The 21806-nt window shown below is 29.5% G+C and overlaps 2 protein-coding genes across 2 annotated transcripts; both read right to left on the bottom strand.

The window, feature by feature from the left end:
• Positions 1–2033: 2033 nt before the first annotated feature.
• On the bottom strand, positions 2034–3833 carry LOC125846374 (transcription factor bHLH18-like). Its single transcript, XM_049525780.1, has 4 exons — positions 3798–3833; positions 3092–3658; positions 2207–2566; positions 2034–2120 (listed from the first exon to the last, which is right to left on the bottom strand). The coding sequence occupies exons 1-4, from the start codon at positions 3831–3833 to the stop codon at positions 2034–2036; spliced, it is 1050 nt and encodes a 349-aa protein (XP_049381737.1).
• Positions 3834–15203: 11370 nt separating this feature from the next.
• LOC125846376 (transcription factor bHLH18-like) lies at positions 15204–16966 on the bottom strand. The gene is made up of 3 exons (XM_049525782.1): positions 16520–16966; positions 15701–16072; positions 15204–15595 (listed from the first exon to the last, which is right to left on the bottom strand). The coding sequence occupies exons 1-3, from the start codon at positions 16955–16957 to the stop codon at positions 15500–15502; spliced, it is 906 nt and encodes a 301-aa protein (XP_049381739.1). The 5' UTR covers positions 16958–16966; the 3' UTR covers positions 15204–15499.
• Positions 16967–21806: the final 4840 nt, after the last annotated feature.

The following is a 21806-nucleotide window of genomic DNA, read 5'->3' as shown; positions in this document are numbered from 1 at the left end:
ACTTGACCAATATTGAACTGAGTGCAAAGAGGGAGAATCTTAATAGCTAAGTTATATTGGTTAAATTATTTTCTTGGTAAGCTCCGCCTTGTAATTTCCTCCCCCATTTCCCCTTTTCTTACCTCCAATTTAACTAAAATGAAACAAAGAGTAATTACATACATTATAATTATGTTATGAGAAAATAAACATATCACTATAATTACTAAACTATGTAATTACATAGTTATATGTTTCCTAGAATTTCCAAATAATTTTTTAAATCAAGATTGACAGGAATAATTTCTTATTTTTTTAAAGTTGTTCAACTTTGAGACCAAAAAGGATTCGTATTATCCCATTAAATGATGCATTAACCGTCCAAAAAAGCAAAATAAATGAACAGGGAATATGATTAAAAAATTAAATAAATGTGAAGCATCAGGGAATAGTATTATAGTAACTTTTTGAGTTGATTTTCAAGTAGGGGGTGCTAAGGAATTCCAAGTCTTCTCTATTATTTCACTTACTAAAAGGTAATGGTAGTTCATCAAGTTTTTCTACTACTACTTTTCAAACATTTGAATTATATTTCTTCCTTTATTTGATTCAAGTAAAAGAAGAAGTTGAAACTTTTTGATGTTCTAATTTGGACAACGTTTAGTCAAATGGAAAAAAGAGCTTCATAAAGTTAAGTAAGACTATCATTTATACTTTTAGGATAGAATACATAAAAATAAATACCCTAAACTATTCATGAATTATAATTTTAATATTCAAATGGGTGTTATTGGGGTTAATTTCATTGATGCTCACTAAATTTACTTTTGTGTAACACCAAAATCATAAAATTATTTTTTGTAACATTAAAGTCAGTAAACTATGTATTAGTTGCCTAAAAAAATTTAAATTACCCAGAAGTCAAATTTTCGACACCAAAAAATAATGTCATCACCGTATCATAATTCTGCCACTATGTACATAGTAACTGGGAATTTTTTTAATTAATAATTCAAAATTACCTATGTTTTGAGTTCACTCATATTGCGTATAGAGAAAATTTATGAAGGAGATTACGTTGTTATAGAAATATAATTTCGTAGAACGGAGTGGAAAATTTAGGATCACATTAGTTATTTTGTTGGCGATAGAGTTTAATTCTTTTTTTAGAGTGTTATAGCTTGAGCTGGGGTCTATCGAAAACAACCACTTTAAGATATCTCATTTTGATGTTAGACTACATTGAATATGTTGTTGTTGTACGTATGTGGGTATTGAAACTCCTTAGAAAGACCATTGTAGTGAATTATCTTAGGGGATTTTTGTTGGCACGATGGAAGAGTACACCTAAGAAATTTGTCTATCTTCTTTGATTGTGCAAATTTATAGCTAGGATTGAGAAGAACGTGCATGCTACTAATTTCTTTAGAGCACTCATATTTATGGATTTTTATGTGTTATTTAAGAAATTACAAGAAAAAACACTACTTGTTAAATTTTCTTTCCCTATCGCTGTGTATTATGCGTCAAATTTATAGAACTAACAAGAATGACACTATTCATATTCATATACCCAAATTAGAGACGATAAGAAGTTTCCACTAATTAACACCAATAAACATGTACTCCTATTTATTACACCATCAACATAATTAAACAAAAACAATTGTAGAGTAGTATACAACAGAAGGCCAAAAATTAGTTACCTAAAGCCCAAAAACAAACAAACATGTATGGGCCTGTAGCTAGCAGTCCCCCAAAGGAGAACAAGAAAATGACTACTTAGTGTTACTCCATGACTTGTCAAAAAATAGGGAGTCAGCCTCATTTGTAAAAAGCAGAACTGGGGCTATTGTGATCAAACGGGTCCCAACTTTGTGACCCGAAAAAAAGAAACAAAAAACAATGCCCCAGTCCACAATAATGAAAACCTTTTACCCAAAAACCAAGTCGATCATGAAACCCACCCTCACATTAATCTAAATTTAACACTGTCCCTTAAATAGCTGAAAATTAGCTTTTGAAATTCTTCTCTATGCAACTAGAGACATGGCTTATTCATGGCTATTGATAACCTTCATTATAGATAAACGTAATTTGTTGGCAACATATTCTGTTGTCATGTTCAACTGATGATCCATCTGTTTCAAAAAAAAAGAAAACAAACTTAAGTAACACAATTGGAGTATCTAATAGTTGTATGAATTTCGAAAGATTAAGTTAGTACCTGAGCAACAATAGTTATGTGTGTTGTATCATAACCAAATGGGATGACACTGCTACTAGTAATTGTGAGATGAAACATTTCTACTTGGCTGAATATTTCCTTTATTATTCCCTCTTGCTTTTTGCAACAAACTCTAATCAGGACATTTCCATCTGAAGCTCTAACTTCAATATCTGGGATGACTGATTTGTTGGAGTTTTCATTACAAGTTGAAGAATTGTCATAATTTGAGAGCAAACGAATTCTCTTAACTGGTACTACTGGTTCCTTATTATTAGCTTCTTCGTCGAGCCTTTTTACTTGTTCTTCAAGTTGTTTTATATATGTAATCGCATCTCCAAGTATTGATGCCTTATCCAACTGTTGGAGATCAACAAACACCGAAAAAACACCATAATCAATCCCAAGTAACACTATTATTTTAGAATTTTGTGTACAATATTTTCATATACAAAGTGGAGGGAAGATGTGAAGCACTTAATTAATTAGATTCTTTTCTTAAAAAAATTAAAGTACACTACATATCTCAAGATTTTGCAGTAGCTACAAAATCTCATATATAAAACTCGCGTTGATCATGCTGCTAGATCTATTTAATTAAGCTTATCTAAAACTAGATATACTCTATATTTTCTATTGACTTGTAAATCTTTAACAAGAGCTAAAAGACTCCTAAAAATATAGGGTTCAAATCAAATGTACTAAAAGTTGTTGCTAATTACTACAGTAACATATATAGATCTTATTCTTCATTTTCTGTTATTTGTGGTCAATGGAAAGAGATACTTCCAAAAAAGGACGAGCACAGACTAATTTCCCCTACCCAGCTAATAGTTACAAAAAAATGACTAAAGAGATAAGAAAAAACTAATTTAGGAGTAGTACCTTCTTTAGGTTAGGGATGAGGGTGGAGAGAGTTACGAAGTACTGAGTGAGTCGTTCTCTTCTCTTTCTTTCAGACAAAACGTGGTCTTGAGCCTGCAAAGGCGTTCTACTATAATTCATCTTCTTCTTCGTCTGAGAAATATCATCATCGCCAAATCCCATGGCCTGGAATAGTTGCTTACTATCATCGTAATCAGAATCAGGAGAAGCATTTGATGAGGAGAAGTTTAAAGTAGTTCCTGATGGAATCTCAGTCTTAACAGATGTATTCAAATTTTTAAAGTAGTTTTGGGCAGTAGTAGTAGGAGTGGCTGATGGCGAATTGGAGTTGGAAAAGGAAATAACACTGGGGGATGAAGAAGGCGGAGGAGAAGAAAAAGTGGTATTATTCTGGTAAATTGCTTTTGTTGAACTGCAAAAGGCTGGTAACTCCTCAAATATTTGAGAAGCTTGAATATTATCGAAGGTGCAAGAGGTAAATAGGTCATTATTGAATGGAAAATCATCAAATGTGGCCATCATCTGGCCGTGATCAGTGTATTGAAGATCATTCATATTCATAACATCCTGTATTTGTCAAATAAAATGTTACTAATTACTACTCCACAAGTTATCTATAAAAATTCACAGGGAACATTCGCGAAAAAAAAAAAAAAAAGGACTAGGTAGATTAGTACATGCTCATATATATATTATTTTGTCTTACCATTTCAGACCACCATGTAGCTGATGAAATATCCATTGTTGAGGAGATGTATATATCTTTAATGATTAGATCGTGCCTATTTAAATAGATTCCAAAATCACAATTAGTATATTTGAGGAACACTGATTAAGCGTCGGAAATTAACGCTTTTGGTTTCAGATGTTGTCTGTCAAGAATTCTTGTGTGTTTTATACTTGTACTTGCTTGAATTATTGTGTTGACTGGAAAGAAAGTAAAAGAAAAGAGGAAAAAGATTGAAAATCAATTTAAATATTGTGTTCTCACTGTCTATGATTATTGCTCTTTAGAAATAATAATACATAAAATATTACAAGTAATAGGGCACGTGTGAAAAAGGAAGCTTCAATTTTCTCTCTCTTAATTCAATTAATCAATGAAAATAAAATAGAGTTTATATTATGTACTTCTGACTTAATTTAATGTGACTTGCTTTCTTTTTCAGTGAGTTTAAAAAAGAAGGATACATTAATAAAATATTTATTTTATTATTAATGAAATGATTTACAATTACATAAATTTCTATCATTCATTTTGGATCACAAGTTTTAAAAATATATATTTTTTCTGAATCAAACTATCTCACATAAAATGGAACGGAGAGAGTATAATAATTGGGGGAGTCCGTATTAACTTTTTGACCACTCTCGTCCCTTAACCAAACCGGGATTTACCCACCCACGTCTTTTGTTGGCAGTAGCGGTTCATTTTTGAACCCGAGTATTTTGCGCGTACCCGTGTGAATACACTACTTCCCTTATTTAATTTGTTGTATTGTATATCCTAATTGTTGGTCGAAATTATTTAAATATTGGGAAATGAAATATAATACTTAATAGTATGGGTAAAATAAGTATAAAATGATAATTTATTTTTTTATTTTTCAATTAGATAAGTCATGGTGAATATAATATATTTTTAGTATATTAGAAAAATAAAAGTAAACGGATGGAGATCAAACTTTAATTTGTAATGAATTTTTAGTTTTAGTCTATCCTGAAAAATATATTCGTTATATATTTAGAAATAATTATTTTTAAAACAAATTTTCATTTTATTTTCACTAATTATCAATACCCACACAAATATTTATAGTTTGTTTTTGAACTACGCTTTTTTTTTGTTAACTATGGTGATTTGGGTCAATTTTTATGCATATGTTGATTGATTTTATAAGATACTCCATCTGTCTCTAGTTACTTGTTCACTTTTTTTTTTATAGTTGTTCCTAATTACTTGTCCATTTTGACAAATTAAGAAATGACATTTTTTTTTACCTATTATATCCTCAATTAAATGATTAATTACTTTTAAAAATGTAGATTTTTTCATCCACTTCATAATTAATAGGGGTAAAATGGTAAATTCACTATGTCATTAATTGTTTTCTTAATAGTTGTGTCAATTAAAAAATGGACAAGTAATTAGGGACAGAGGAGTACTTATTATCTTTCACTAACATAGAGATTAAATTATTGTGTTCATCAATATTGTAACAGATGAGAAAAATAATTTAATATAGATTTTGTGGATTAGAATTTAACTCAATTCATTGAGTGCTAAATCGTACACTTAGTGCAAGCATGCAAAATACAAAGGGCTATACTCTTTCTTTTTAAGCTTTTTGTTCTATCAAACTACATCATAAAATAAAACGAAGAAGTTAGGCTCGTTTGCTAAAAAAAATAGTATTAAAATGATTACTCGTTCATTGAATTATTTTTTCAAAAGAAACTTTGGCCTCATACCCGATGCTTCATATATTATAATAAAGGTATGGTATATTTAACACGTCAATTAATGAATATTTATCATTACGTATCTTTGATTAAATTTCACAACTTTTCCAAATCCATGTTGCAACCTTATGAAGATTTTCCAAATCCATAATTATTATTAGAGAGGGATAGTAACACTTAATTATATCCTTATTATTTAAATAATTAAAATAGATATGTGTTTTTTATCCCTTTAAATATGTAGAGAATATGCTATATTTGTACTATTTTTTGAAGTTTGTTAACTTCAAATATGACGTAATAATACAAGTTTTAATTACATGATACATGAATTATCAAATGATGGAATATTTAATAATTCAGAAAATTTGAGAAATTCATATGAAAGGGGATTCAAAGTGCAAATTTTCAAGTAATTAAAGTTAGATGTACTTAATTAGATATCATTAAAGGCTAAAATAAAAAAATTCATAACCGAGGGACCAAATAAACCATAAAGTGTTTTCAATCTCTCGCGCGTAAAGCGATGGCCGGCAGGTTAAATGTATATTATTATTATTATTATTATTTTCACTCCAAAATTATTTATCTTTTGCTCGAGTTGGTATTAGGAACTGAGTATTTTATAGAGGCAAAAAGAAAAAAAATTTAATGTAGATCTTTTGAAGATTGTGGTCACCAACTTCATTTGAACAAGAAAGAGCTGTAGTCTGTAATTTATTTGTAGAAAAAACTGAGGCAGGTTTTATTTAAAATATTGACGCCGCAATACCTATTGGTCATTAGCATAACCAAAACTTAAAGTTTATTGGTATTATTAATTAATTAAGATGCTAATAAATTAAGCCAACCAATTTACTTTAGGTTTCTCTCCAACGACATTTGTTGACGTTGGGGTGTCGTCACTGCGGTTATCTCCATTATGTTGGTTTTATTTCACTTCCATAATGGATTTCTTTTAAGTTATCACAACTGCAGTTGGTTGATAAAGCTAGGTAGGGTTCATAAATTCAGACGAATTCAATAATTTTTTCATAAATTTTGTATTTGTACTAAAAATTATATATTTATATATACATATAAATCATTAATAAAATTGATTGATGGGTCACAATCAAGGAAGGAAATATTTTTCACACTAGAGTTGTGGGTTCGAACCCTCCCTCATTTTTTTAAAAGGGAAATTAGTTTCCCCTTAACTCTTATTTCTGACTCCGCCTTTGTTGATAATTAAACTTCTTTATTCTGAAAATGACTATTAATTGTCATTATTTCTCTAAAATTAACATCGCTTTATTATAACTATAACAACATTTTTGTCTTTTTGTCTTTTTTTTAAAAAAAAACTTGGGGTCTTAATCATAAGTTCGTTAACCCACTAGCTTATTTATAAAAAAATGGATAAATAATATTTATCGAGAAAATTAATGGAAAGATAACTAATAGCCTACAGGTTAATTATCTGTTAATACCAGTTCTATTTTCCAAGACCGATCCTTTAGCTTAGGCCTCATTTGTTTGCACTTAATAGAGGTTTGAATCTTAATCATTCAGATTCAGTCCATTAAATGTGTTTGGTTTTTAGGTCTGAATCTGAATGATTCTGATTCAGCCCATTAAGTCCATTTGTTTCTTTTTTCAAAAAGCCTCTTAATGGACCTAAAAAGGTCTGAATGAATCAGATCCATTCAGATTTATTTAATAAGTTATAAAATAATAATGTATCGCCTCTCTCGGTCTTTATGTGACTTTTGCTCTCTCAACTACAAACTTTCTTTCTCTCTTTTCTCAATGAAACACCAATTTTATACTCTTGAACTGATAAGTTTTCATAATCTTTACAAATATTTTTTTTTATATTAATAATTTTCTTAGGGAGTATTGATGTTTGTCAAGAACACTTGTTGCAATAATATTTTTAGTGTATTGATGTTCATCAAGGTTTTTGAGTGAAGAAATACTATTCATAATTAAAAATAATAACTATGTATACATATTTGAAGTCTCTCATTAGAATTTTGTCTTAGGCGAATAATTTTATTGAAACTCTTTGATATATTATTGTTGTTGGACTAGTTGGTGACAAAAATAATGGAGCTCCTAATAATTCTACATTCCAAGCTTCAGTTTCAGCTGGAAAAAAAAATTGGGAAAAAATAAAAACTTATTTGTTTGAATTAGAAATTAATGAGAAGATGATAACTGCTTTGGAGTTATTAATTAAAAAAATAGTGCACCTACATTTGAAGAATATATGAAAAAATTAGATGAACTTGGATGAGAAGAGCCATTATGCAGTACATGTGCTAGTATGTTTTGTGAAAACGTCCGCTACAAAAAAGCATGAATGACATTAGAGGTTCACAAGTTAAGAGAATTGGATTAAGGTTATTGAAAAAAAGATAAAAAATAATTTAGTTTTCTATTCAGCCAAAATATATGTTAGGCGTTGATAATGTGATACCTTATTTATTATTTTTCGACTAATATCTATCATACTTATTGAACTTTTTGATATTATATTGTGCCTATAAAATATTTTTCATTCGGGATTTTTTTTATGTTATGCTTGACGATTATGATATTTTTTTAATCAAAAAGTAATATTTTCTGATGAAATGATTTTTTTATAACAATTTATTAATATAATGTTTGATATCATATGCACATTCAGATATTGAAAACAAACAATAATCATTCAGTGTTCAGATTTGGAGACCACATCTTAATATTCAGATGTGTATTCAGATCTAGACACCTAGTTCTTAATGCAAATCTTAATATTCAAACGTGTATTCAGATTCAAAGGTCTTAAACTTAATGAAAACAAATGAGACCTTAGACTCCCTCTAGTCCATAATAAATACTTTTTTGAGCCTTTTTTTAATACTTAAAATAAGTTAATTGTTTAATATTTAAGAGAGTTATTCTAAATCTCTTTCATTTTTGCTTTTCATTTATATTTTCTTGGTGACAAGTTCAACACAGTTAATTACTTATATTTATGATTTTACTTTGAATTATTCTATTTTCAAGAATAGTTTGTGAATAGCTAAAAAAACTAAAAGTGAAAAGTGGTGTTCAATTAATATCCTTTTTTTAATGAATGTACATTGCCTCAGAAATTTAGTACTCCCTCCGTTCCTTTTTAGTTATCACAGTTTTTTTTAGAGTCAAATGATAAGACCTTTGACTGACATTTTATGATATATTTTTTCATTATATTGATATGTAAAAAATTGTAATTTATAATTTTTTTTCGTATAATTTTTAAATATTTAATATTTAATTTAAAATATTAAATTAATGTAATCTAATTTAACTTTAAAAATAAATCAAATTAACTATCGAAATGTACAACATAACAACTAAAAAAACAGGGTGAGTATCTTTTCCCCTCACTTTTGGCAAGTAAAATTAAGTATATTTCAACCAGTGGCAATTTCATTAATTTCCTTTTTAACTAAAGAGTATTTAAATACTTTAATGTCCCCGTTTTGAAGGCTTTTTTTGTCAGTCCTTTTGTACAACTATTTTAATCTTCTTTTTGGATTGTCAAAAATATGAGTAATAGGAAGGACATTATCCTTAACTAGGGGAGGTTCAGCTGGTAATCTCGTCCTAATCCCAATAGTTTAATGGGTCATTAAGTGAAACTTATCTCTCAATATCTAACCATATAGATACTAGTATTTATTTTTAGATTTTTAATTGGATATCAACTGAGTACTATCCTTTTTATTATAAATATATGTATGTACTGGACTCTAAAATAGTGTCCAATCATATTAAAGCTGTACCATAAAATAAACATGTAGATTGCCAAAATTTATTTTATAAATATATGTATGTACTAGACTCTAAAATAGTGTCCAATCATATTAAAGCTGTACCATAAAATAAACATGTAGATTGCCAAAATAGAAATTTAATAAGCAATTCTGTTTCCTTAATAATTAAATTAAGCATCCACTCTTTCCAGATATAGTATTTGTACATTTATGTCTGTTATGTCATGAATTATGCTTTTGAACCTTTGGTTTAATTTGTTCTCCTCTCATCTTCCTATTATATTTTACTATCTCATTCCCTTCGAGTTACTTTTTTTCACAGTAATTTTAAGATTTTTCCATTAGTATTGTTCACTGTTATCTTATTATTTCAATTCTCAGTTGTAATTGAGATTCCGTAAGTATAATACTCTATTCGTTTCAAAAAGAATGATCTAATTTGCTTTTTAGTCTGTTTAAAAAAGAGTGACCCATTTCCATTTTTGACAACACTTTAACTTCAACTTTCCACGTGACATGTTTAAGGTCACAAGATTAAGAGTATTTTGGTACATTTGACATAACTTTCTTTTCTTATACTCCATTATCAGTTAAACTAAATCATTTTTTTTGAAATGGAGAGAATATATGTTATTGTTGTGTTGAGAAATTCCAGTTGTTATAATGTCCGTTTATTTCTCATGTCCGAAAGCAACACTTACTATTACTCTACATGAAGTCACCGATAATTTTTGAAGCTTTCCATATGAGATGACGACATGACGTTAAGTCCCACCTTTTTATTTTTCCTCTAAATATTTTTGACATAACAGTTTTTTAAATTATCTACTATATATATTAATTATGAATTTACTAAATAAGGAGATTAGGTTCCTATATTCTATATTTTAAATGTTAAAGTGTAGATACATTAGGTGGTGTTGACAACACAACCATTTACTGAAGGGACACATACGGTAATATGAAGAATAAACAAAGAAAAATTATACTATATAGTTAAGGAAGGAAAATGACACTAGAAGGAATGGGTGAGTGGACCTGCAACCACGTGAATTATCCTTTTTATGGTTAACATCATCGATATGTTCAAATGGAAGATAATTTTATTAAATTTTATGATACCAAACGTGATCAAATTCATTAAAAAATGAAAAAAATTATTGACGTAATTAACCATAAACATATCAATATATTATACATGATTACATTATTAATTTATAAATACTGTACATGACAGTTTTGTTCTTGTGTCTCGTGATGATTCTTTCAAAATGGGTTTTCATCTCTTGTAAGTATATATATATATATATATCTTTCAGAAACAACTAGAGAATTAATTAAGTAAAACTTCAATCTTCAGAACGAGAGAGTTCTTCAACATTTCAACTTGTAGAACTTCTAAGGTGTTTTAATTTATAGAGAAGAATAGAAAAACACTCCTGAATTTGGCGCAAATTATTAGTTTTAGTTTGTCTTTGAACTATTGACAGCATTAAAAACATCCTTCTACGTACTTTACTATATAAACTTAGATACCCCCGATTTGTCACATGATATAACAAGTGGTCTCAAACTTTTGTAAAAGCATGGTGTTCTTAATAAAAAAAACAAGAGAAGTATTAAAAACATTCATAATTATCATTTTCTTTACATTATTAATGATCGTTACTATGTAATCTTGTATGTAAGATAATATAATATTTTAATTTTAATGATCAATATATTTTAAATATTATTTTATAAATTCTGTCATATTAAATTTCTGCGCGAGGCGCAGTTAATTTTACAATGTTACAACTGAATGGGGAAACGAAGATGATAGGTGAAACATGCACATATATAGAAACTTATTTTTATTTGTATTTCACATCAACTCGGTTGTTGGTCTTTCTCGAGATTTTGAATTGATAGTTCTTTCCAAAACAAGAAGCAGCATCTATTAATATTCTACTTGAAAATATGGACACTTCTTACCTCCTTTAATTTGTGGTTGTCTATTTTATACTATATATTGTTGGACGCGTGTCGCGATGTTCGTAGGTGTAGAAATAAAGATTAAAGACTATTGACATAATTATAAAATGACAATTACGTAGTTTTGTTTGAGTTTAAGCTACTCCTTTCATTCATTTTTACTCGTCACATTTCACTTTTAAAAAAGTCAATTTAACTAATTTTTGAAGTTAAGTTAAATTAAATTAATTTAATATTTTATGATTAAAATTTATATGTTCCAAAACAATATAAAAAATACTACAGTATAAATTATAATTCTTCTTATATTAATACGATGAAAAATATATCTTAAAATTAAATGTTGGCTATAGTTCATGCAGTTGAATCTCTTAAAGTGAAACGTAACAAGTGAAAATGAACCAACGGAATAAACAATTACACTATTAGTGTAAAAATAGTTATACCGCCAGATTACATTTATCTGCTGGAACACTAAGTTATTTTCAACATTATAAATCCCTCAATTTAAGGAGGATGCTTTAAATGACCTGGACAGAGTGTGTAACTTAATTGGAGTCCAGTAAAAGGAATAGCTGGAATTAACTTTGTCCATGCCTCACATTTATAATGTCACGATTTAGTTTTCTAATTAATTAGTCAAATGATGGAGGAGTACTAGTTTGTGAATTTGAAAATCATATGAAAAAAAAAACAGGAGGACATAACAACGTGAGAACAGTCTGCAGACAACTCGGGAAAAAATTGTTACTCATTTCTTCTCTTCCTAATTTTGGATAGGATTTGACATTGATGGCACGTCTGTCTTCAAGTTTCCACCAAACTGGCCATGATTTCTGGACTATTATTGATTCCCATAACTAACTTGGTTCAACTTGTTATTTCTTTAATATATTGTTCGACAATTAAATTGTTAAATCTATTTTCTTTCTTTTTATTTGTGAAAAATAAATTTTCTATATATATATTTGAAAACTAATGGTTGTGTCTGAAGGTTAATGTAAAATGAAGAAATATCTGTTAGCTTCAATTCTATAATTTTTGGGATTAAATAGAATGTTATAAAGCAATTTTTAGCGGCAATAAATAGACACATTAATAAAGAGTGTTGAAGTATTTAACGATATTAGTTAAGTGTCATTAGATCCAGTGTCGTTAATGGCTTTAGGGATATATACAAAGAGTGTTAATTGCCGCTAAAAATATATATTTAGCAGCAATTGAACTATTGCCGTTAAAGATTATTTTTAATGTAGTGTACTGACGAAGAAAGTTGCAAAATGTGAAAAATCTAATGTAGTAGGAATATTGTGATCATTACATCTTGATTTAGATGTCTTGGATTCAAGTGCTTTAAATTAATTCTCTTACTAACGAGTGTTTATTCGACTCTCTTATTGTACATATATAAATAAATCTCGATGAATCGGTTAGTGATCAGTTTTACATAGCGAATTAATGAAAGTCAACAATGAAAAGAAAAGGTAAAAGCTACATGGCCGGTGTCTACATCCTTAGGAGAGTTGCATTATGATATTATGTTGGTTGAAGAAAATATGTAGTACATTGTATTCCAAAGTTTAAGGAATCTTACTGCATGTTCATACCAAACCTAGTAGTTATATCATATATGTGACTTGTGAGTATGGAAAGCAGCTCACTTCAAAAGTATATATATTTGTGTTAGGATTTTGCCCTGATTTTTTTTTCTTATTTGAACTTTATTTTTTTTCTAAAAGAAAAGTCAAAGTATTACCATAAATGCTTGAACTTTTTTTGAAAGAAAAATATAATTTTTCTTCCATATTTGGTTTATTCTTTCCTTGGAGGAAAAGTTTGGAGATCTATAAATTGAAGATCATTATTCTCATAACATAACACAATAGAATCCACAATGTAGATATTTAAGAGTTTTGTTTATGGGGAGATTTATTTTCTCAACGATTTTAATATTTTCTTTTTTATTAGTTTTCATATAAAAATATAATGTCTTTAATATATTTTTATTTGTCATTTGATTTATCAGAAATATAATTCGCAATTGTAAAATTTCGCATGACACCCTAATCATTGTCATAACCCAACAATTTGAACCTTAAATTCTAGCTAAACACCAAATGGTACGGTAGAGCGAGGAAGATTTTTGAGTCAAAGTACGCGTAGAGCAGACCACCTGATTCTAGTAAAACTTCGTTTTCTAGAAATTATTATAGGACTAAAAGTCGTTTGATGTTGGTCGGTTGTTTAATTTCTAATTTTTCTGTACAACACATGGTTGGATATTTAGGTACTACTGTATCATTACCAGCTGCTACATTTTCTCATTTGAAATGAAAATTTGACTTTTCAAAAGATGCCTGGACATATATACCTGAAAAAGTGAAAATTAAACAGAAAAAGAAAAAGAAAAAGTTGGACATGTAACATTTTGTGTGTTGATGGTTCGATGCAACAAAGATTCCAATTCTGTGTATCAGGTTAAGCAAGTCTAGTTATACATTCTATCTGAGCCCAGCTAATTCATTCATAGGACGAGAGAAGCCCTAAAAAGTCATATCCTTACTTATATTAACCTCTCCAGTCATGCAAGGGATTTCGATTCTTGGGTTACGTTTTCATGGTAAACAAAGTAGACGGGATAAAAAGTATTTGGTGATTTTGTCTTTTAGTTTTTTTCTTTGAGAAAATGTGAATTTTCTTTTGCTTAATTACTTTCAGGTTCTGAGATTGGCTAAATTAGTAAATTACCATGTCTCATTGAAGCACTCATATAGTTCTGGATCTTTCATTTGGTTACTGCGAGTGCGACTTTATAAATTAGTTCAGCATATTATTAGGGTGGTTTGAGTGATGGGATAAGAATAATAATATCGAAATAAAATAGGGAGATTACTTTATCCTGTCCATTTACACTAAAATGATGGGATTAGTGTTCACTCTTTACAGTTCTGGTCTGTGTCTTACAAAGTACACTTTAGGAGACAAAAGGGGAGAAAGGGCTTCCAATTAAAAAAAGGGAACAAGGTTAAAAATTATTTTTGAACGGTGCAAAATGGTCTAACATTTCTGTCTCTTAATAATTGAGATCAAATTAGACTTTGCCGTTACAAAATTAGCTCGCTTATGCCAAATTCTCTTACGGAAGCTACTATAATACTACTATAATAGTACATCAATTAGTCTCTAATTACATAATCTAGCACCTAATGATACCTCATGTTTCAACAAGTGACAAACTTTAAATCATTTGTAAAGTTCAGAGATAAATTAGACGCTTCTTCTTTATCAACACATGTCTTTTTATACACTCCCACTTTCTATTCCACACAGCTCCAAAAAAAAAAAAAAACATTGAAAATCCCTCATCCCTGATTTCTGATAGCTTGTTCCATGGATTTATTAAAAATAAAATAAAATAATTTTCTCGTCTTATTTGATTTCTGACCATCGATTTCTCTCGTATAATTTTTTTTTTTTTTTTTGCTTTCTGGTAGTTTGTACATGAATGAATGGATGCCCAGAAGAACAACAATGGAGGTCAAGAAGGAGAAAGACAGGTCAAAATGATGGTTGAATAACCTGATTTGTTGGTCAAATGGACGTATTTATTTTATTTGTGTGACTATAAATTGAATTTTCAAATATCTTAGAAATAGCCATATAAAAATTACATTATGATTACAACTTTTTTTTTTTTTTTGGATAAACTTGGAATCAAATTAGTTTTGTCACATGAAATAAAACGAGGACCTACAACATTGTATAAAAAATATATACTCAGATTTTTCACAAAAAATCCTCTGCACATGTCCTTATTACATTACATGGTGGAGACAAAGAGTACACATAAATAAAGTAGTACAAACACACTAGTCATTTTAAGCCCCAGAAGACAAATTTAAGGAAAACAAGACCATTAGTGGAATTCCATGACTTGTCAAAAAGATAGAGCCAAGTCTCAATTTTAGCACGTGAGTTAATTGCAAAACGGGGTTCAATTTTTTAACCCGCTAAAAAGCATCCAATTATGGAAACCATTAACCCTAAACCAAGTCATTATGACCCCACTTCCAGGTGATCTTAATCCGATCCGCAAAAACAGATCTGCAGACCTTACACTTGATTTTCTCCTAAACAAATTAAAGACCTTAATTAACTTCTAATTATATAATCTTCTTTGCTATGCTGTAAAGGAGTTGGCTTCTTCTTTCATCATCGCCGCTCGGATTCTATTCGCAATATGATTTGGTGTCACGCTTGTTAATTTATGATCCATCTGTTGAATTAAAAACAGACAAGATATTAGTATTAGAAAAGATAATTAAGCAATTAATGGTATAGTTTGATAAGCAATTAATGGAGTTCAATTTTGAATTAGTACCTGAGCAATAATAGTCATGTGTGAAGTGTTGTCGCCAAAAGGCATAACACTGCAACTAATGATAGAAAGATGAAGTTTTTCCACTTCATTGAATATTTCTTTCATTATCCCATTTTGTTTTTTGCAATAAATTCTAATTAGAATATTTCCATCTGAAGCTCTAACTTCAATATCTGGCAATGATCTATCGTCTGTGCTAACACTGGATATTTCGCCACACGACGATGAATCGTCACAACTGGAAACCAATCGAGGTCTCTTTGCTGCTGGAATCTCCGGACATTTCTTGTTTTTTTCCTCAAGTGTTTTTACTTGTTCTTCCAGCTGTTTTATATATTGGATAGCATCTCCCAGTACTGTTGCTTTGTCCAACTGTTAAGAATAACACCCAAAAAACACCGATCAAGAGGGCTTCAATTTAATTATTATATACACATATTTATGATGGTTTTTCAATCATCAGAACAAAAATCTGGTAAATTCTTATTTAACTAGCTAATTTTTGACAAGATGTAGTTTATTTGAAGATTGCACTATCACAATTAAGATAATTGGTGCCTGTTTTGGCATGAATAATTTTTATTTTATTCCAGAAAATTAAACTCCTTGGACATAGAATTGATGAGACACACTATTCCAGAATTTAACTTTAGAAGTTGAATTTGAGAATTCAAAAAACCCCAAAATTTTGTTTTTCACTCCAAAGAACTCATAAAAAATAAAAATAAAAACAATTCCAAATTGTATACATCAAATGTTCTTTCCTTTTTCAGGTAGCTAGCACAAATTAATTATTCAAGCAGGAATATATATAATTACCTTCTTTAGGTTGGGAATGAGGGTAGATAAAGCTATAAAACGCTGAGTTAAGCGTTCTCTCCGCTTTCTTTCAGCTAGAACGTGATCTTGTGCCTGAACACTTGTTCTATTGTAACTTTTCTTCTGATCAGTAGTAGTCGTAACAGCAGCACCAAATCCCATGGCCTCGATATCACCAAAATCAGAATCGTCCATAGAATTAACGGAAGAAGAGAAGTTTATTGTAGTTCCTGATGGAACCTCACGCTTGACGACCTTAAAGGTATTCAAATTTTCGAATTGGTTTTTAGCTGGCATTGAATTGGAGTAGCTGTAATTAGAAATTACACTGGAGGGAGGAGGAGGAGGAGAAAAAGTAGAAAAGGGCTTAGAATTGAAAGGCAATTCATTAAATGGTGTCATCGTCTGGCTCTGATTAACAAAGTTGTGATCATTCATACTGCAGCTACTCTCCTGTAATATTTGATTAAATGCTTAATAACTATCGATACATAAAATCAAATATAATTACTACTCTTTACAACAAGGAGCTTTCATACCATTTCAGACCACCATGTATCCATTATCGATTGGAATTTATTAAAATCGATTCGTCGTCTTCTTAGTGATTGATCAGTTTGTATCCAAGGCTTAGATCCTGCTGCAAAATTCAAATCTAAATCAGTATCATACATAGATTTGTATTTTTAAATGAGAAAAAAGTTAGGTCAGCTTGTAAAATGGGAAGAAGCTTAATTTACCTGATTAGTTAGAGAGGAAAAATGCTTTAGATCTCAGATGGTGTCAGATGGTCAAGTGTACGAATTCTTGTGTCTTTATAGCTGCTTGAGTTGACTGCCAAAAATATGAAGAAATAAAAAGAAAATACAAAAACAGGTGGAAATTAAATGTTCCTCAATTATTGTGTTCACACTCTTCTCTATAATACTCCCTCCGTCCCTTTTTAGTTGTCCACTTTAGAAATGGCACACAGATTAAGGCAACAATGATTAGCACAGTGAAGTTACAATTTTACCCTTATGACTACTTTTCACTTCAAAATTACAACCACTTATTTGAATTAAAGTGAAATAAATTGGAGGGAAACAACATACACTTTTACAATTTTCAAGAAGTGTAAATAAGGGTATAATAGGAAAAAATTTGTTGTCCTTTCTTGATTTGTCAAAATGGACAACTAAATAGGGACAACCAAAAAAGGAAATATGGACAAGTAAATAGGGACGGAGGGAGTAATAATAATAGGAATACTACTTAAAATAATACTAGGAGTTAATAATATATAATATAAGAATAAGCACATGTTAAAAGTTTTGATGGTGGAAACTTCTTCGTTTTATCATCAGATTGCAATCTACTTTACTCTAATCTCTGTTGCCTCCTTAGTATTATCTTTTTGACCATCTAGCTCCAGTTTTCTGGGAAAATGGCAATTTATATAGCGCTTCAATTTTGAGACCAATCTGAATCTGACTCTTTTATGCGCGTAACGTAACGTCCGATGTCAAAAATTTCCTTCAATTAAAACTGTGTTGTTTTACTAATACTAAAATTTACAACCAGTGGAATAGTTACATTGACTGAAGGGTGATCACGCAAAATTTCGTTGAAAAATTATAATATGCATATATAAAAAATAATGTTGTGTATATAGGTCAAAAACAATTTTTTAGAAATATATATATATACTAAAAAATAGCTTGCCACTGATTACAACCTCCTATTACCAATAAAGATATTTATGTATTTTCATTTTGATTTTAATAGAATATATAACGTAATTATTAAGATGATTCAAGTATAAAAATGGTCAATTGGTCATATAATAAATTGTATATATTTCAATGTTTATATATGTTCGACTTTATGGGGTCGGTTTATTGGTAACGCTTCCTGGCATAAAGGGTCTTTTGATAAAGTAAAGAGGAAATAGAAGAAGAAAAAACAGCTGATAATGACTTTAAGAAAATATAGAAAAGATTCGAATCAATTAGTTTAAACATTAAACTAGTAATTAATTTAAGCATAATGAGAAAAGAAGGGATTAGTGTGTAGTGGGTTCATATGAAGTATTCCAATTGGGGCAAGCCACGTCATCAGATTCGAATTAATTAATACAACCTCGTGAATCATCCTTCTCCTGTTAACATCACAGTTGTTCCAAGAGAAAGTAATTTATAATGTTGATGATAGAACCAAACGTGACTAATTAATTACATCAACTTACAAGCACTAATAATTAAACTTCCTTCCATTACAAAGCACATTTGTAGCACCGCATTGGATAATAAGATAAGAAGATATGCAACTGATCGATCTACTCCCTCTTATCATTTTCACTTTTACTCCACTCTTTTTCTTTTGAAATCCCTCATCAACTTTGAAAAAAAAATGTTGGTTATAATTAACTATTGAATTATTTCCTCCGTTCACTCGTACTTGTCATATTTTAACTTGACATATCACACATACAATAAGAAAAAATAATGATTAACATGACTATTTTATTGTACTATCTATATTAATTGATGTATAGTATTATGTTTTGTAAAATAATATATAATAAGGATAAAATAAGAAAAAAAAATAACTGTCTTTTCTTAATACGTTAAAATTAATAATTAAAAGTGAACGGAAGAAGTATCTCATTGAATAGTAAGATAGGAAGATACGCGACTGATCGGTCGACTCCCTTATCTTATATATCATTTTCACTTTTGCTTCACTCTTTTCCTTTTTGAATTTCGGTCAACTTTGAAAAAAAAAGTTGATTATACAGTAATTAATTGTGGAATTATAAGACAAGTAAAGAAAAAAAAATAGGATAATAAAGAATTGGATTAATTAAAATAAATAGCGTTATACTATGACTTTTAGTAGTTTGTCCAAATTTCTAAAAAGCCAAATTATAGTGTAATAATTAAAAACTCTCTAAAATACTTTTGAAACCTTGGTCATGCTTAATTAAGGCAAAGTATTGCCAAATATAGTTTCAGATTATTTAACCAAACATGGATGTGAAGAAATCCAAGTCTTCCCTTCTTTTTGTATTTTTTTTTTTTGGTATAATAAACCTGGTAGGGCTATGTCAAAGTCTTTGCCAGCACCATGTAAGGGTTTTTTTTTTTTTTTTTTAAAATAAATTATTTAAATAAAGCAATCCAAGTCTTCCAAACTGTAGTTAATTAAAGGCCCGAGATGATGGTTTATCATTTTCTTGTTTTCCCATGGTATAATTAACTCTTTTTCGTCAAAGTAGGGCTTCATGTTTTCTTCTTATTTTAGACTAGTAATGAAGATCAACTTGAATCTTTTTGAAGTCAAGATAAATGTTCTATATTCAAATTGCAAAGGAGTCTTCAAAGTTAAGAGATCATCAAATTTAGTAGTTTAAGCAAAGTATCTGAAATGTAAGTTCAATAATGTAACACATGAGATGGAGCTAGGTAGAAGTAAAGTTTGTTGTACAAGTCATATCTAAAAGAGAAAATTTCAAATATCTTGGATCAATATCTCAAGGAGACGGGAGATTGGCGATATGTAGCACATCATATATTAGAGCGAGTTGGATAAATTATGGGATGATCACCTCCGAGTTACTATGTGATAACTGATAAAGCAAAGGTTTAAAGGTAAATTCTATGAATGGTTAAACAAACATTAATTAATTAGTAATAAATCCCAGATATGTACAACAAGAAAAGTAAAGGTAAAAACGTGCATGGTTGTAGCAGTCCCCCAAAGGAAGAAAAGAAAATCAGCCAGTGGAAATATAATGTGGAATTCCATGACTTGTCAAACAACAGGAGCCACTCCTATTTGCAGCACGTGCAGAAATTGTAAAATGGGATCCAAACTTATTTGTCACATTTTATTTTCTGAGAGTAACTTTGATCAATATTTCAAGCTACATATTTTTCGTCATAAAAATATGAAAGAAATTGCAAAATGATATAGCACCTCATGATGACCCCCACAATATTGATGAATCCACAAAATGAGATGTGTAGACCCTAGGTACTGATCTTATCTACTATGCAAAGAGAACAAAAAGTGAAATATCCCTCAATTATTATGTTCTCTCCACTTGCTTGTTTGGAATAGTACTTTCCTTAAACTTACGTTATTTTTTCGACGGAATATATACTTTCACAACTTAAAATAATACTTAATACAAGTAATAGGCACATGTGAAAACTCTCTGGGATTGAAGCATCTAACTTCTTTCTTTCGGATCCCACTTTGGTAACTCACAAGTAAATGTTTCAAATTTTAACTGAACTTAATCCGTGTCTTTTTTCAAATACGTAGTAGTGTGAATAATTTTTAATTTGACTCATCTCCGACCATTACACTTTCTCTCCATTTCATTACTCCGTACGACAACATATTTAGTTTAGAATTTAACTTATACTAACATGTCAAGAAAAAAACAACGTTGTTTGATAGATTATGTATTCAGCCTCTGGCAATTATTCAATAGGCCGGCTGGTTTAAGAGTGTAGATATGGCAACAAACGTATCTTTAGAAGAACTCCAAAAATATCTAGTTTAAGTTCAAGTTGGTATAATGAGCTGAGGTTTTCAGGGAGACAAAGACAAGAGTACCTTGGGAAGAATCTTTTCAAGATCTGCATCACAAACTTGCTTTAGAACAGTTTAATTAAAGCATTTATCTCTAATTTATTCCTTAAAAATGGGGGCAAGTTTAACTAAAATATTTATTATACAACATTAACTGCTTATTGAGTATTTGCAGCTGGTATTAACTTTTTTTTTTAAATACTTCCTCTGTCTCATTAATTGATGTTGTCTCATATCAATTGATCATCTTACTAAATCAAACAAACATTAATTGTTTCCCCCCCATATTATCCTTACAATTAATTCTTTTTCAAAGTGTTCACACTTGTTTATAAAGTCAAAAAAGTTTTTAAGGGGTGAATTTTGGTAAATTTATCCTCTTATTTATAATTTTATAACATGCGTATAAAAAGAAAAGTGATCAACTAATATATGACAGATGGCTCGAACACCACAAACTTCTAATTAAGAACACTTGATCACAACCCTAGTTGGTTGGTATTGACTATTCCTACACAGAAATGACTTTGTTCTTTGACTTTGTTACACTAACATAAAGAAAATAACTTAACTTGTCCAAAAGGGTGTTACCATTTTCTTTCTTTTTTCTCTGTTTTCCTTTATGGAGTCTCTATCATAAGTTTGTTGACAGTGATCCCTATACGGTTTGCCAATTTCATGGTATATGATATTAACCCACTAG

The sequence above is a fragment of the Solanum stenotomum genome, chromosome 12, assembly GCF_019186545.1.
Source record: "Solanum stenotomum isolate F172 chromosome 12, ASM1918654v1, whole genome shotgun sequence".
Lineage (NCBI taxonomy): Eukaryota > Viridiplantae > Streptophyta > Magnoliopsida > Solanales > Solanaceae > Solanum > Solanum stenotomum.
The sequence above is the reverse complement of the archived record's forward strand: the minus strand, read 5'-3'. Positions and strand labels throughout refer to the sequence as shown.